Source organism: Culicoides brevitarsis, chromosome 2, assembly GCF_036172545.1.
Source record: "Culicoides brevitarsis isolate CSIRO-B50_1 chromosome 2, AGI_CSIRO_Cbre_v1, whole genome shotgun sequence".
NCBI lineage: Eukaryota > Metazoa > Arthropoda > Insecta > Diptera > Ceratopogonidae > Culicoides > Culicoides brevitarsis.
The window spans coordinates 15171470-15187487 of NC_087086.1; the positions used below are offsets into that span (position 1 = coordinate 15171470).

The following is a 16018-nucleotide window of genomic DNA, read 5'->3' on the forward strand; positions in this document are numbered from 1 at the left end:
GAATGTTGTTAGCTTCAAGGGAATGGATTTAATGACACAAAAAATTGAAATTATGACTATTTTATAAAAAAATCTTTTTTTTTTATGAGAATTGAAAAAAATTTCGAGAGTTTTTGGGGATTTTTAATTTTTCTACTCAATGACGCCTTTCGACTTGAACAAATCCCGCATCAAGCCTTTCAAGTATTTGACTTCGCGTTTAATTTCTCCATATTCCTTTGCCAATTTGTCATGAATTTCCGTCAATTGTTTCTCCTCCACGAGAATTTCCTCGACTTCTTGCTTCTTTTTCTGGCGATATTTGCGTGCCGCGTTCTTATTTTGGTCCTTTTTGCGAAAATGTTTGCCTCCTTCGCCGCCGTCGCTGCTTTCACGGTCATAAGGTTTCATGCGACGACTTCCAAAATACTCAAAATCCTCGTCATTGGACCCCGTGGAGCCATTATAAGACGATTCCAAGTCACTTGCAGCTGGCGAAAGTGCCGAAGAATAAGCCGAAGATGCGCAGGACGAAGAATTATCAAACTCGTTGGTGATCCATTGGTCGCAACGTGCACGAAGGATCTCGTCCATGAACTGCAGGTCGTTGTTGTTGTTGTAAAAAGTCGCGTTATTGTGCTGGATCACGGGCACGGGAAGTTGTTGCTCGAAATTGTAGGTCGGATATTGACCGGAATTGTCAATGAACTCGCCCTGATTGAAATTTGCCGCGTTATTGGTGCATGGGGGACGCACCAGATTCGTGTAATGCACGGCATTGTAGACGTTGTTGAACTCCTGCAACAATTCCTGCGTATTTTCGATCGGTTGAAGGTTGATGGGACCTGCGGGCGGGATCGTTTCATCGACCAAGTAGGAGTTAAGCCAAGGTGTTTCTGGAAAAAATCGAAGAAAAAAATTAATTTCTTTGTAAAACAAGGTCGAAAAATAAAAATATAAAAAAAAATCTTGAGATGCGTTCGTTATCAGTCGCGATTTCTTACTTTGTGTCCCGCAATCGCATTGAAATAAATGTCACGACAGTTCAGTGCCACAGACAATCGTTATAAATGCAAAGAATGCGAAATAGAAAAAAAAGGAAAAAAAATTCCCGTTATCAGTTATTTCGAAAATATACGAGGAGCAAAGATGAAGAACGTTAGTGGAACAAGAAAAGTGATGATTTTGAGGTAAAGTAGGGCAGACTTTTGCGCTGCGAGTATTTTTGACGTCAAAAATGATTAAAATTCAGAAATTCATTAAAATTTAGGGAAATCACGTTTTCAGCTAAACTTCTGCTTTTTGTCAACAAATGATGCTGAGAAAAACCCAAAAAATTGTAATTGCGCTTCAGATCGATTTTAATCTCAGAATTTTTAATCAAACGAGTCATCGAATATCAGTAGACGTCACATGAATAGACGAGTTTGATATTCAAATCGATCAAAAAAAAAATGTGTTATCTAGTCTAGTCGATAATAAATACTTTGTAAGTGTACTCTACTTGATTAGATTTTTATCGTAATGCGTCATGATGACAAAAAAAATAAAAATATAAGGTGTCTGAAGAGCGAAAATTAAATGAATTTTAAATTAAAATTAAATTTTGAAGTGATTTTAAAGAATTTTTGAATAAAATATTTAATTTAAGAATGAAATTTTATCAAAAACGTTTGATCTGTGCTAAAATAATTATTCTCTAGGTCAGTATTAAAGTGAGTTACGCTGATTAAATTAATGGAAAATTTTCAATTATCTACTGCATAATTTTTTAAAGAAATATATAAAAATTTAAAACATAAAAAAAATATTTAAAAGTAAGAAAAATAATTTGAAAAAAAAAATATTTAAATTTTGAGAAAAATAAGAAAAATTGCAAGAATTTACGAATTTGTTACAAAAAAAAATTAAATTTAAAAAAATAATTTTTTAATAAATAGTGAACAAAATTCTCGTTTTCAGTAATAATTAATTATTTTTTTCATTTTTTTTTAAATTTTTTTTTTTACCAAATTTTTATTTTATTTATTTATTTATTTTATTAATTATTTATTTATTATTTTTGAAAAATAATTTTTAATTTTATTTTTACTTAAATATCTATTTTTATTTTATTTTTTTTTTTAATTTTTTTTTTTTAATTTTTTATTTATTTTTTTTTTTTTTTTTAAATTATAATAATAATAAAATTTTGCATTATTTATGTATTTAATTTAATTTTACTATTTTAGATTCGAAAAACCTAATTTTTAATATTATTAAAGTTTGTAAAATCGAAAACATTTTTAATTATTGTATTGACCTCAATTGACAATTTTCAGTGTTTGTCTATTGATAAAGTCCTCAAAAAATTGTCTGAGTAAAAGTCTCTTCAACTTTCATCATCTCATCAACCGAAATTTAAGAGACACTTCAAACAAAACGAAAAAATTTAATTTAGAACGCCAATTTGCGTTTCAAACGTAATCAATATCTTGGAAAACAACAAATTTTATTATTATATATTGTCACTTGAATTAAGAATAAAATTTTTCAAGGTTGTCCTCATTTGATAAAGCGCTCGTCGACGTGACGCGCTCACTTTGTCACTCTTGCTTATGTATAATGTAGATACAACTGTGTATTAATCAAGACTATTAAAATATTTTTATTTTTTATATTTGAGCTGGTAAGTAGGTAATAATGGGCTCCACACATCGCAAGTAGTCGAGTTATGAATAAACAAGATATCTACTTAACAGCTGCTGTGATACAATAAAAATTTAAATTAAATTCCATAAGTTTTTGATTGTTTTTTTTTAAAGGGTTGTTGATTTTTTTTTAGGTTTTTGGAGCAGAATTGAAAAAAAAATTAAATTGAAGGTTAAGGAGTTTAAAAAAATATGAACTTGATTCATTGACATTAAATGAATAGAACTTAAAAAAAAAATTTTTTTTTCAAAAAACGCAAGATGATTAAAAAAAACTCGAATTTGTCAGATTCGGGTTAAAAATGACATTTTTAAACCATTTAATACTTTTTTTTAAAGAAAATTTGTACAAATTTCTGCCTTTTTCGAATTGTTAGGCTATTTTCAACCATTTAAAAATTCAAATTTAATCAAAAATTGATAAAAAAAATTGATCTTTTGCCAACAAAAATATCTTGAAACCTCACTTTAAAAAAAAATCCACAATTTATAATAATAAATTAATTGAATTTAAATTAAAATGAGATTTTTAATTGAAATAAATAATAAAAGAAAATAAAATTTGAAAATCCATACAATTTTTGTAACGCAATAACTCAAGTTCTACTTTACGAATTACTTCAAGATTTTTTGTAATATTTTCTTATGGACTAAGAGAAGGTTTTTGTTCAAGAAAATTTTAGAAAAGTATTGGAAAATTCGTAGAAAATTAAGAAAATCAAATGAAATGCTCATTGCATATCAAAAGGGGCCAAAATTGATATTTTAATTAAAAATGCTATTAATTGCATACTTTTAGGTGTGGAAATGACAAAAAATTAATTTCTAAGGTAAAACGAAGTTTTCAAATCCTTTTTTTTTTATCTAAATAAGCAAATAATCAAAGTGAAGTAATTTTTAAAAATTTAATAATTTTTGAATTAATTTTTTAAAAATTTCTCTAAATACTCTAAAAGCTCTAAATACTATTTTAAACCCTTTAAAAGCAAAACTTAATTGAAAATTTTGATTCATGTAAATTCTGGTTTTCACTAAAAAAAAAGTCCCTTCGCCAGATAACATTTCAACCCGTGACAAATAAAATCAATAACAAATATGAATAAAAATCGTAATTTATACCGGTTTTGCTCAATGTAATCCACACCTCTAACTATGTGAGTAACGCCGCCGTTGGTTGATGTCTCAGAACAAAAAAAAAACTTGTAGCAATATTTTTACAATTCTTACAGCGCAACAGGTGCCATAGATAGCTACAGAACGCCTGAAGAACATTTAAAGGGTGTTTTTGTTGTAAATAAGTACAGTAAGCCTCCTTTACTTTTTTGACGCGCCGCTGGAAAGTAACTCGATATAAAATCGCGGTAAATTGAAACTTCAATTGATTCAATCAATCAGCGGTCAAAATGACGCCACTTCTACCCGGGACACGTGTTCGAGCTCTTACAAAGTAAACTTTGACGCGAGATTTTTATCAAGGTCTTACTGTACTCAATATTCGTGCGTTTATCAGTTAAAATAAAGTTATTTATAAAATAAAATAGTTTGAATCGAAAAAAAGGCAATAAAGCAAATTAATATTTTAATTATGCAGAAATTCTCACACATGAATGTGGTTTTGAATGCATTTGCGTTAATGCTAATTTTTTTCAAATAAATAAAATTTGTGCTTGTCAGTTGATTTATACGTCAGGAAATGCACGTAAGGAGGTGAGAATTCAAACTAGGTGGAGTTGCCGCAAGTCTCGAGGCCCCATTCTGACTTGTTTATGACTCCGGTAGATTAATTCTCATTAATTTTAATTAAACGCAGACAGATCTTGTCACTTTTTACTTAAAAAATCGCACGTAAAAGCTTATCTTTTGCTAAAATTACGTTGCAAAAAAATTAAAAGACGACCTGCTTTCAAATCTCTCTAATCACAGCTTATCAAAAAAATATTGAAAAAAAAATAAATAAAAAATTAGGATCTTCCTCATTTATCATGCGACTGTCTGTGCAAAGTCCATCGAATTAAAATCTGTGTCCGAAAATAAACTTTTTAATCAACAAAACTCGTCTGGTCAAGTTAATTTTAACTTAATTGCCGTACGACGTTCGATTTTTTTTTATTTTTTGAAATCGTAACAAAGAGTCGATAATAATAATAAAATAATATTTTTTTTTTAAATAAATAAAAAAAAAATAAATGTGAATGCCTTTTTTTAATAAAATGAAATAAAATAAAATAATTTCGGTAAAGGTTACTGCAACTGATTTGAAAAAATAAAATGTTGGCAATTAAAATTGGTTTAAAAAAAAGTGAATGAATGAATGGTCAATCATAAAGAAATGATATAAATAAATAAAACTGTTTACAGTTTTCGTTTAAATGAAAGTTGATTTTTTTTTTCGAATTCTGTTTTACGATACAAAATAAAACGGTTAATTAAAGCAAGAGCCCTTTCCATTCTCGATAAAAGTGCAGCAAAATTTTTTGTTACGTCATGACGCGTCACTTCAAGATCACGGCTTTACAACGTGGACTTGTTTATCGGAGGTGATTGTGGATTTTTTTTTTAATTTTTTATAAAAAAATTCTCAAATTTGAGCTAAGGTTGTTAAGAAAAAATGTTAAAATCCTTGAAATTGATTTTGATTTTTTTTTTTTGTATTTTTGAGGAAGTGATTTTTTTGACCTTTTTTAAATAAATTTTAAGTAAATTTTTAAAGTGAATTAATTGGTAGAAGATTTTTAATACAAAAAGTTTAATATAAAATTTTATTTTAAAAATAATTAAATTAATTAAGAAAAAATGTCAAACCTGACATTAATAATTTTAATAAATAGAATAAATTTATTAAAATAAATTTAAAAAAAAATATAAATAAATAAATTAAATTTTTAAAAAAATTTTAAATTTAAAAAAATATTTATTGAAAAAATATTGAAATATTTTTTATTGAAAAAATATTATTGAAAATTTCATTAATTTTTAGTTTTAAAAAATAAATAATAAAATAAAATTTTTATTTAATAAATTTAAAGAAAAATAAAAAACGAGATCTAAATCATTAAAAGTTAAATAATTTTAATATTTTAATTAAATATTTATTTAATTTATTTTTAAATCAAGTTTTAAAAAACTGAGATTTCAACAAAAATATAAATTTTTGAGTATCAGAACAAATTTTTGAAAATATTTGAGAATATTTGTGAAAGAAATTATGAAAATTTTATCAAAATATTATTTTTTTAGTCATTATTCAGAAAAAAAATTCTTAGATAAAAATAAATAAAATAAATCCTTAAATTTAAAGATTTTATTTAATTTTTAAAATTCATAAATAAAATTTTGTAAAAAAAAAATGTTCGAAAAATGACAAGAAATTAGATCAAAAATAAAAAAAAAAATCATAAGAATTTTCTCAAGAAAGAGAACGGAAACTTTAAAAAAAACTGTCGCTTAGCAATAAAAATGTCTCAAATATCATTTTACGTAATTCAACACAAAAAACAACAAAAAATCCAGTAAAGGCTGAAAAATACTAACCATAAGTCGCTGTCATATTCATGCCGGGAAATGGGATTGTGTCCTAGTTTCAGCAGCAAAAAAAAAGCAAAACAGAAGCGTTGAAGGTTCAAAGATCCGACGTTCGAACAAAATAAAACTTTTGTTTGTTATCGTCGTCGACACTTCACTCGTCTGCTCGTCTTTCGATGCGTCGTCGTCGTTGTCGTCGTTGGTATTGGTGATAATCGTGTTTCTTTCTCTGTATCGCCTTTGTGTGTGTTTCTCTATATATTTGTTTATTAATTTATTTTGTTTTAATATCAATTTTATTGGAATTTTTTTTTTATTTTTTTCGTAGTTTGAACGAATAAATGAAAGATCTGTCGGGCAAGTTGCTTTGCTTTTTTCGAATTTTTTTAAGAAATAGTTTTTTTTTTGAACACAGCTTAAATCACAGTACTTTAAAGCACTTTTTTCGTTAGATTGGTAAGTTTTTCAAGTCTTAGTCCTTTGAGAGTTTGCCTTTTTCCAGCGTAATGTTGAAAATGTCCAAGGAAAGAGGAAGCGATACGATTTTCGGATTTAACGTCTTTTCACCAATTTCTGTGAATTGAACACAATTTCACAATTCCACGTAAACAGATATACGCAACTTAAGTTCATGATCACGGTTTGCAATTTCTTATCACTAATTTTTAGAATTTTCTCCGTTGGCCACAAAATTTACATCAAGAAGCTGTCAGTGGTTCAGTTTCTCCACAAATGGGATTTTTTTTCCGCTTTATTTATTTTAATTTTTTTTTTATTCAATCATCAATTATTTATAAGCTCCGATTTGTCTATGCGAAAAATATTCAAAGTTTGAATAAATTTGCAGGTGATTTTTTTTTCTTTCGAAATTTAAGTCCTTTTCGTAAGACACGAAAGCTACGACTGACTCGAAAAAACACAAAGCTCGTTGTTTTCGTGTGTTAATTACTAAACGGCGACGACGACGACGACGAAAATTCCCGAAGACACGAGGGATGGATACTAGCTTGGCTCGATCACGTTTGTACGTAGACGCGTCGAACTTTTGAGAAACTTGTGTTTTATATAAGTGGTTGTCGTTCCATAATCGCACGTTATTGCTCGAATACCTGTTTTGTGAAGTTTTTATGGAGCAATTGTGTTGCAAAAAAATATTTTTTTATTCGAAATTTTTGAGAAATTTTAATTAAAATTCAATAAAAATTAATTTTTATTTAAAAATTTTACAATTTTTTATCAGAAAATAAAATTTTAAACAAAAATAACGAGAAAAAATTATGAAAGTATTAAAAATTTTATATAAAGCGCGCATTTTTTGAATTTATGTGCAACGTTGTTTCATGTTAACGGGATTTTCGGTGCCTTCATTCAATGTGGGCTTCAATAAATTTATTTTTTTGGTTAAATTTACGTGCAACAACCGTTTTTTATTATCATTTTGTTTAAAATAATCTACCTACTACTAATATTTTTGCTCAGAAAGTTGTGAAAAACGTGAAATGAAACAAAAGAAATTAAATTTTTAATTTTAACATTTTTTTTATTAAAAAAAAAATAATAAATAAATTGTAAAAATCATGAAAATTTATTTCTGAAATTTATTATTTAATTTTTAAAAAATTATTTAATTAATAAATTAATTTATATTCTGAAATTATTTTGTTATTTTCTTCGAAAAAAAATTTTCTAAAATTTTTAAAAAACTTTTAAAAAATTTAAAAATTAATATTTTATATTAATTAAATTTACTATAATTAAAAATTTAATCAATGGTAATCAAATAAATTATATTTAATAATTTTTAATTTAAATTTTGAAATTTTAAATTATATTTAATTTTTTTTAATTAAATTAATTAAAATTTTTTTTTTTATTTTTTTAAAAAATTAAAAATTATAAAATTATTTTTTGATTTTTTTTTTAATTCTTTAAATAATTGAGAAAATTTGTTTTTTATTTTTTTTTAATTGTAAAATATTGATTTTTTTAATTAACACTTGAAGAATATTTTTTTAATTTTTTTTATGATTTTTACAATTTATTTATTTTTTTTTATATGAAAAATAAATTTTTAAAAATTATTTTCTTCATTCATTTCACATTTTCCTCTACTTTCAGAGCGACACAAAATCCTACTAAACATATAGTACATTATATTATTTAATATTTAGCTACAGCACTGATTGTTTTGCCAGCAAATCAATCACTCCTAACATTTTCTACTACATACTTGCTAATTTCTTTGCTAAGTAAATGCTAATTTTTTAACATAATTTTCAATTTTTTTTTGTTTGTTTTTTCATTTTCAGTAATCTTCCAATCTGTTGTGCTCTTTGTGTTCTTTGGTCACAAGTTGTGCCCACTGATTCCGATTTAGCGTAATTTGACTTAGAAATGCACTGGTTTCGGGAAAAATTTGCGCCAGTATTTGAAATGTGGGAAAAATCACGGAATCAAGGAACTCAATTTGAAGTCGTGGGATGCAGGCTTTTTGCCGATCGTTCATGATGTCGGGTCTTAGTCCCATTTGCTTCTCGAGATCGCCTTGTGCGAAGAATTCAGCGTAAACAAGTTCCTGAAAAAAATGTTTTTTTTATTTTTTTTTTCGAAAATTGTGAAAAAAAGACTTACAGCGACTGTATGGACCGTCTCCCAAGTCTTTACTTGATCATTCAAATCGCAACTCGTGATCAAGAGTGACATTAACAGAGCTCGATTCTCTTCGGTGGTGATGTTTTCCGATGTTAAGGTCTTAATATCGTTCAATTTTCTAAAAAAAAATTAATTTAGACTAAATTTCGGAGGAAAAAATATTTTTTTACCGAAAATGATTCGCCAAATCGGTGTCAAGAATCAAATTTCGCAAGTAATCGATGCATTCCTTAAACTCTTCCGTCGTCAATCCATCCAGAATTTTACTGCTGGAGTCGTTCAAGATGCAAATCGCTTGTGATAAATGATGTCTCTCGTTGACAGATCCCTCGCTGCTGTACAATCGCGCCAAAGGGCTTCCCGTTTGTGCCATATACGAGTTACTCATGCCACGATGGTCCAAATCGTGACAAAAACCCGCAATGAGGAATGAAAGGCCTTGCAATGGACTAAAAAAAATCAATTTTCATCAATTTTTCAGCTTTAAAAAATTTTTTTAATGAAAAACTTACGACAAAAATCCTCGTTCCGTTAATTTGAGGTTGTACAAAAGGCAATAGGCAAAGTGAGCAACGGAAAAAGCGTGATCCCAATTGTGATAAGGCGTGTCCCGATATCCCTTCTGCACGGTGAGAATAAATCTTGCGAGTTTGTTGCGTCGAATGTGGAACTTTTTACAAAAATTTAAATTTTCAAACATTTTTAGGCTGATCCGGATCGATGTGTGGTCGTTTACGCTGCGTGGACAAAAATTGAAGGAGGAAAAGTCCGGAAGGGGCGTCGTGTCACTCAGGAGACTTTGGATATCGACGTCAGGTACTTTCATGTGGTACAACAGCAGCTCTTGTGATAATTTGTAACGTGCTTCCGCCTTTTGGACTTGACGATGAACGAGCGCGTGCATGATTGAGATGCCACAATAGACACTAAAAGCTGTTGCTGTCTCCTCATCGCATTTGTCGAAGTGGTAACCATCCAACTGAGGATGAAAAAGACAAAAAATGATAAAATTTATTGATTTTTGGGACTTTTTTCGTTAAATACCTTGTTACAAAGTTGAGCTACTCCGATGACACCTTCTTCCTCGCCGCCACAGATTGGGAAACAAAGCAAATTTTTCGTTTTGAATCCTGTGGCTTCATCGACTCCCTTTAAAAAAACCAAAAATGCATTGAATCCAGCTAAAAATCAGAAATTTTTAACTTACCTTATAAAAAAGTGGATGATTGTAAGCATTTCTGATGTTCAGTAGCTTGCCTGTTTGTGCGACATATCCTGCAATTCCTTTTCCCATTTCGATTTTGATTTCTTCTGAGCTCTATTTCATAAAAAAATTTAAATTTCAGCCCAGAAATTGAATTTTTCAAGTAAAACTTACATCATTTCCATCAAAAACCTTTGAAACGAGCTCTCCGTTGTCGTCTATTAGGAACAGCGAACACCTTTCGGCATTTGTAAGATTTTTCGCTTCTTGCATGACACCTTTTAGAAGCTCCCCTAAGTCACCAATCTTGCCTAACATGTGTTTCGCTACTCTCAGTAGATTTTGGCATTGACCTCTTACGCGTTTTTCTTCGTATAGCTCCACAGCGGTCAATAAATGACCGACAGAATATCTAAAATAAAATTTTTTACATGAAAAATATTTTTAAAAATGTTTCTTTTAAGAAAATTTAAGCTCTTAATGTGAATTTTGAACACTTTTCTCAAAAACAAAATAGCCCAATGCACATTTTATCTTTTTGTTCAATAAAATTATGTCCCAATACGCATTTTAAAATTTTGTCCTAATGCAAATTTTTAGTTTTTGCACAACAGAATTTTAAACCAAAGTCACATTTTTGAAAGGTTTTGCACAAAAATTTTGACTTTTTCTTAATTTTCGAATACCCATTTTAACTAAAAAATTAAAAATTTTTGCCCCAATATGCCCAACATTTTGAATTTTTTCTAGACAAAATTCTCCATTAGCCCCAAATTTATGAAATTTTAAAAACTTCGTCCCAATGCATTTTTCGAAATTTTGTCCTAATTTACATTTAAAATTAAGATTTTGTACCGATGAAAATTTCGAATTCTTCACTCATAAAAATTTCGTCTTGAAGAAAACTTTCAAAAATTTTTTTTAAATAAATTTTTGTCCCAATGCAAATTTTGAACTTTTGTCCCAGAGCATATTTTCAAATTTTTTATCAAAGGATTCGTGAAAAAAAAGCCAAAACAGAATAAAAGTCATCAAAAATCTAAATTTCAACAAAAAATCCCATAAAAAAAGATTTAATTAAAAAAAATTCCCCGAAAAAAATAATAACCACAAAAAAAACTCACTTGCACGTTTCCTGTACCAACAATTCAAAGGGTTTCCTTTGTTCTTCGGTGCCAGCGATGCAAACGAGCAACGCCGTATTTGACGTATTTTTAGATTTGCTCCGACTAACAACCAACTGCGGATTCCGTATGCAATAGATCAACGTATTGTCGTAACGTTCGACCACCTCTTCGACAACGGGACAAAAATGCTTCTCCAGCTCGCCGATATCACAATCGCCATTGTTCAGATTTGCATTCTTCAGTGTAATTTTATGGATATCCGACGAACTCACCTAGAATAGAATGTGAAAAAGTAAACAATCTCGCTTGTAAATTACGGTTTATTTTGCGTTTTGCTTGTAGTTGTAAAGGTGAGAAGAGATAAGATAATGAATGCACACACAAAAAAAATCTATTGCGGCATTGTACTAATTTTTTTCTGCTTTTTGTCGAGAGTTTTGACTCAAAATCTGACATGAATTGGAATATTTTTGATTGTTTACCGACCATTCAAGATATTTTTTTTTTTCGTATGTAAAAAATTTATTAACAATAGTGTCTTAATGGCGTTATTTTTAGACAATTATGACGGAAAAAAGTTGGTACTTACTAGAAATCTGACTTCTTTTTCCAAGATTTTGTCGTTTATTACCTGCGTAGAAAATTAAGAGAGACGACATTTGAGATAAGAACTGCAGTAAAACTCGAGTAAATAGAGTGACAATGTACATGTGGGGTAAATATTGAATGAAAGGTATGGCAATTAATATTTAATGGGAGGTAATTTAATTATATTTTGATGTCATTAGATAATGTTGAGTGCGTGCGTGTGAAGTTTGTGTCACAAGATCATCAGATTTCACAGATTTTTCCATTTTCTGACTTGTTTTTGCTCAAAATTGGTAAAATTTTTAACAAAAAATTATAAATTTGACCGTTTCTTGTTTATTTTGAACTTTTTATTTATAAAAAATTAAAATTTATGAAAAAAAAATAATTTTAAGGAATTGAAAGATATTTTTTTTAATAAATTTTCGTTAAAATCAGTTAAAAAGTAAACATTTTTGGCAAAAAAAAATCATTTTTTTACAATAAAAAATTTAAGTCCCTTTAACTTTTAAACCCATTGAACTATTTTTTAAAAAATTGTATATTTTCGAATTTAAAAACGAATTTTCGATAAGTTTTTAAAAAAACGAATTTTCTTAAGTTTTTTTTATAGTTTTTCGTTTAAATTTTGAAAATAAAGAAAAATTCCTTTTTTTCTTATTAAATTTTTTTTTTTTCTTTTCTTCAAATCCTCTTTAAAAATTTAAAATAATAAGAAAATGATACTTTTAACTTCATTATCACGCAAACTTTTAATGGTTGTTATTGATATGGTTGTAATTGTCATAAAAATTTCAACAAGAATTTGTACAAAAAATTAATTAATTTCTTGAGTTTTTTACATGAAATAAAAAAATTATGGAAAATTTATCAAAAAATTGGTTAAAAATGAATTTTAAAAAATTTAAAGAAATTGAGAAAAAGAATAAATTGAATTAAATTAAATTCATTAAATGAAATTTATTAATAAAAAAAATGAAAAAAAAATTTCATTGCTAAAATAGTAAATTTTTTGGTCGAAAATTGATTAATATTTGGTTCAAAAAAATTTTAATAAAAAAAAATTAATTTTTTCCCCAAATATAAATTAAAATATCATTAAAAAATTCTCTTTAATCAACTTTGCATCATTTTAAAATTAAAACATGTTCAAAAATTTTCAACCTATTCACATCATCATCAACTACTATTCAACACATGTGGTTCTGGTTCACTAATTTCTATTCATTTATTTACATTAAGCAGAATATTTGACTTGTAATTAGTAGAGTTTGGTTAATAACACGATTCAAACATCAAAAAATTAAAAAAAAAACACACATTTTCAATAAAATTCCCACATGGCACTAAAATAAAGGACCGAAAATTACACAAAATCGCATTGCAGACACCGAGTCTGTAAAATTTGCCGCACTTTTTATCGATTCTCGCACAACACCGAATATCGCTACGTGAAAAAAAAAGTTTATTGAACTTTAGAGAGTATTGAAAAGTGATTTCATGTAATATTCACAACAACTCTATCAAGGGAATTTATTATCTATTTCCTGAATATTTTATCATTAATTCGTTCTACTTCAGTCTTTCCCAGAACGACAACTTTTTATTTTTCCTTTTGAAAAGGAAATTTTATTTGATGGATTTTCTGCGGTGGTGGGAAAAGTGCAAAGAGCCGTTAACTTGATTTTTCTTTAATTTGAAAAAAATATTATGAAAAAAAAATAAAATATTTCAGGAAAAAAATAAAATTTATGAACTTAAAATTTAAAAAAAAAATCTTAAAAAATTTAATGAATTTAATGGAGACAAATTATAAATTTTTTAACATTAGGTAAACCAAAATTAGTTAAAATAAATTCGAAAAAATTCATAAAATTGAAAAAATAAAATTCATACAATTTAATTTTTAAAAAATACAACAAAAAATCAAATAAAATTTAATTTAAAAATAATAAATAAAAAATTAAAATTAAATTATATTAAAATAGTTAATTAATTAATTAAAAAAAAAATAAAAAAATTATAAATATTTTTTTTTAAAAAAATTAAAATAAAGCAAAATTTAAAAAAAATATTTTCTATTTTTTCGTAACTATAGAAACGGTTATTTATTGTAAAAAAAATTTAAAAATAATTTTAAAATTTAAATTTGATAATTTTTTAAATTTTATTAAAAAAATATCTTTAAAATCGATAATTTTAGATTTTTTTTGCCACAATATTTTTTTTATTCCTTGAATTATCCTTAAAATTTTTTGTTTTTCACTTTAAATAGCCATTGTAAAATACTCCATATAATTTTTCAATATTTTAATTATTTTTAACCAATTTCAGGCTTAAAAATTGAATCCCGATCCCGATAAAAAAATCCTTTTTTCCATCACTGAAAAATTTCTTTTGACGCAAACTTCACAGCGAGCGGGCACGTTATTAATTTATATAAATAAATTGACGTTTTATAAAAGGATCAACATAATTACTTGTATTAGTCCTTCGTTGTTGGGAGGCAAAAGCGGCACCAGGAACACGTAGGACGCATTTGTGAGTGTCTTGAGCTGTTTTTTTGTGCAACGACGGAGGATTTTCCATTAGAAAAATTGAAATTTAATAAGGCTGCATAAATTCCATTACAAGAAAAAAATTATATTTGTTTATATTTACTTACGTGATTATTGATGATAATTTGCAATTCAATCGAATCCGTTGTCGCGGACAATTTTTCAATCAGTTGCAATATTTTGCCTGCATCGCTAGTCAGCTGCTGATTGGAGACACTCATTTTTTTTTATTTTTTTTTGTTACACAATATCTCTTCAGTGTGACAATAGCTCGTCGCGTTGCTGCTCTCTTATCAATTTAATTCATTTAGTTATTTATTTTACACTTTTATTATGTTCTCTTCTTCGCTCGTCGTCGGTACACAACGTCGCCGCACTTTATTCACTGATAGACTGATATTATGACGTATTGTACGCGCAAACACTCACACGTAACGCAAATTGTTGGTAGTATATAATAATAAATAAATAAATATTAGAATAAAATTAATGTGTCGTAGTGGCGTACACGAAACTCTTCTCTCTCTTTTGCTTTTTACGATCAATTTAATTAAAGCATGATGATTTTTGTTTTATTTCACGTCAATTTGTACATTTTGTTGCCGTTCGACAAATTCCTTGTCCAAAAATTCGTCATCGCTCATGCCGCTTCGCGTAATAGCACGTCAACAACCGTCACAACGCGACGCACACGAACGACGTGATGGAAGATAAACATTAAAATTTATGTAAAAAATTGCACGACCGCTATTTTTCTTTTTTTTTTTTCGCTCGCTGTCCGTCGTAAATAAAATAACGCGATTACAACAAAAACACTCCAAAATATTACGTGAATGACGAACTAATGACACTAATGATTATCGAATTATACTATCATTTTGCGTAGTTCACGTTCAAATTAAAATAATTTATTTTTTTTTACGATGATTTATTGTCGTTCTGTATTAATTTTTTTCTTTGTAAGAAATTCTTTTTTTTATTTATTATTTTTTATGGAGTGCTTTATCGTTACACATCTCGTCTGGACGAAAACCCGAGCAAAACTGAGTCGACGGAAGATGAGCATTCAGTAAATAAAATATAAAAAAAATTTCTGTGTATTGCGGATGATGATGATGATTGTAGGGAGCATGTGGTAGTAGTGGCAATTCATTCAAGAGATTACATACGGCACGTACGGAAAAACAGATGATAACATTTTGAATGAAGCGAATTGAGGAAAACCGTTAGTTTCGATTGTGGGAAGGAAGGAAAAACCTTCGTTTTTACGGTTTGATGATTTTTTGCATTTTTTTATTTTTGAGAAAGAATGCAGTTCAGTATTTGATGAAGCAATTTTATCGATCAAGATCAAGGTCATATGAGGATTTTTATTTGAGTTTTAATTTTTTTTTAAATTTAAATTTTTTTTTCTTTAATTTAACTCATAATGGATCATTAAAAAAATATTATAAATTAATTTAAAAATTTTATTGAATAAAACTTAGAAAATAATTATTTTTTAAATAAATTAATTAAATTTTAAATTTAAAAAATTTATCCCAAAAACTTTTTATTTCCATAATTTTTCATGAAAAATTTTAAAAAATTTTTCAATTTTTAAAAATTTTTGTCTTAAAAATTAAAAATTTAACAGTTTTCTGTTTAATTTTTTAAATTTTTGTTGAATTTTTATAAAAATTATTGAATTTTAAGTGA

The 16018-nt window shown here is 27.2% G+C and overlaps 2 protein-coding genes across 3 annotated transcripts; both read right to left on the reverse strand.

Annotated features, from left to right (window-relative positions):
* Positions 1 to 66: 66 nt before the first annotated feature.
* Positions 67 to 7077, reverse strand: LOC134832250 (activating transcription factor of chaperone-like). Its single transcript, XM_063846228.1, has 2 exons — positions 6201 to 7077; positions 67 to 875 (listed from the first exon to the last, which is right to left on the reverse strand). The coding sequence occupies exons 1-2, from the start codon at positions 6220 to 6222 to the stop codon at positions 133 to 135; spliced, it is 765 nt and encodes a 254-aa protein (XP_063702298.1). The 5' UTR covers positions 6223 to 7077; the 3' UTR covers positions 67 to 132.
* Positions 7078 to 8256: 1179 nt separating this feature from the next.
* On the reverse strand, positions 8257 to 15341 carry LOC134832248 (cGMP-dependent 3',5'-cyclic phosphodiesterase-like). Of its 2 annotated transcripts, XM_063846226.1 has the most exons (12): positions 14829 to 15341; positions 14428 to 14705; positions 14243 to 14317; positions 11764 to 11805; positions 11172 to 11446; positions 10222 to 10459; positions 10051 to 10161; positions 9888 to 9992; positions 9356 to 9822; positions 9014 to 9292; positions 8823 to 8961; positions 8257 to 8766 (listed from the first exon to the last, which is right to left on the reverse strand). In XM_063846226.1, the coding sequence occupies exons 2-12, from the start codon at positions 14539 to 14541 to the stop codon at positions 8497 to 8499; spliced, it is 2115 nt and encodes a 704-aa protein (XP_063702296.1). In that variant the 5' UTR covers positions 14542 to 14705; positions 14829 to 15341; the 3' UTR covers positions 8257 to 8496. The 2 variants fall into 2 exon arrangements, with proteins under 2 accessions (XP_063702296.1, XP_063702295.1); XM_063846225.1 differs by having other exon boundaries at positions 14428 to 15341.
* Positions 15342 to 16018: the final 677 nt, after the last annotated feature.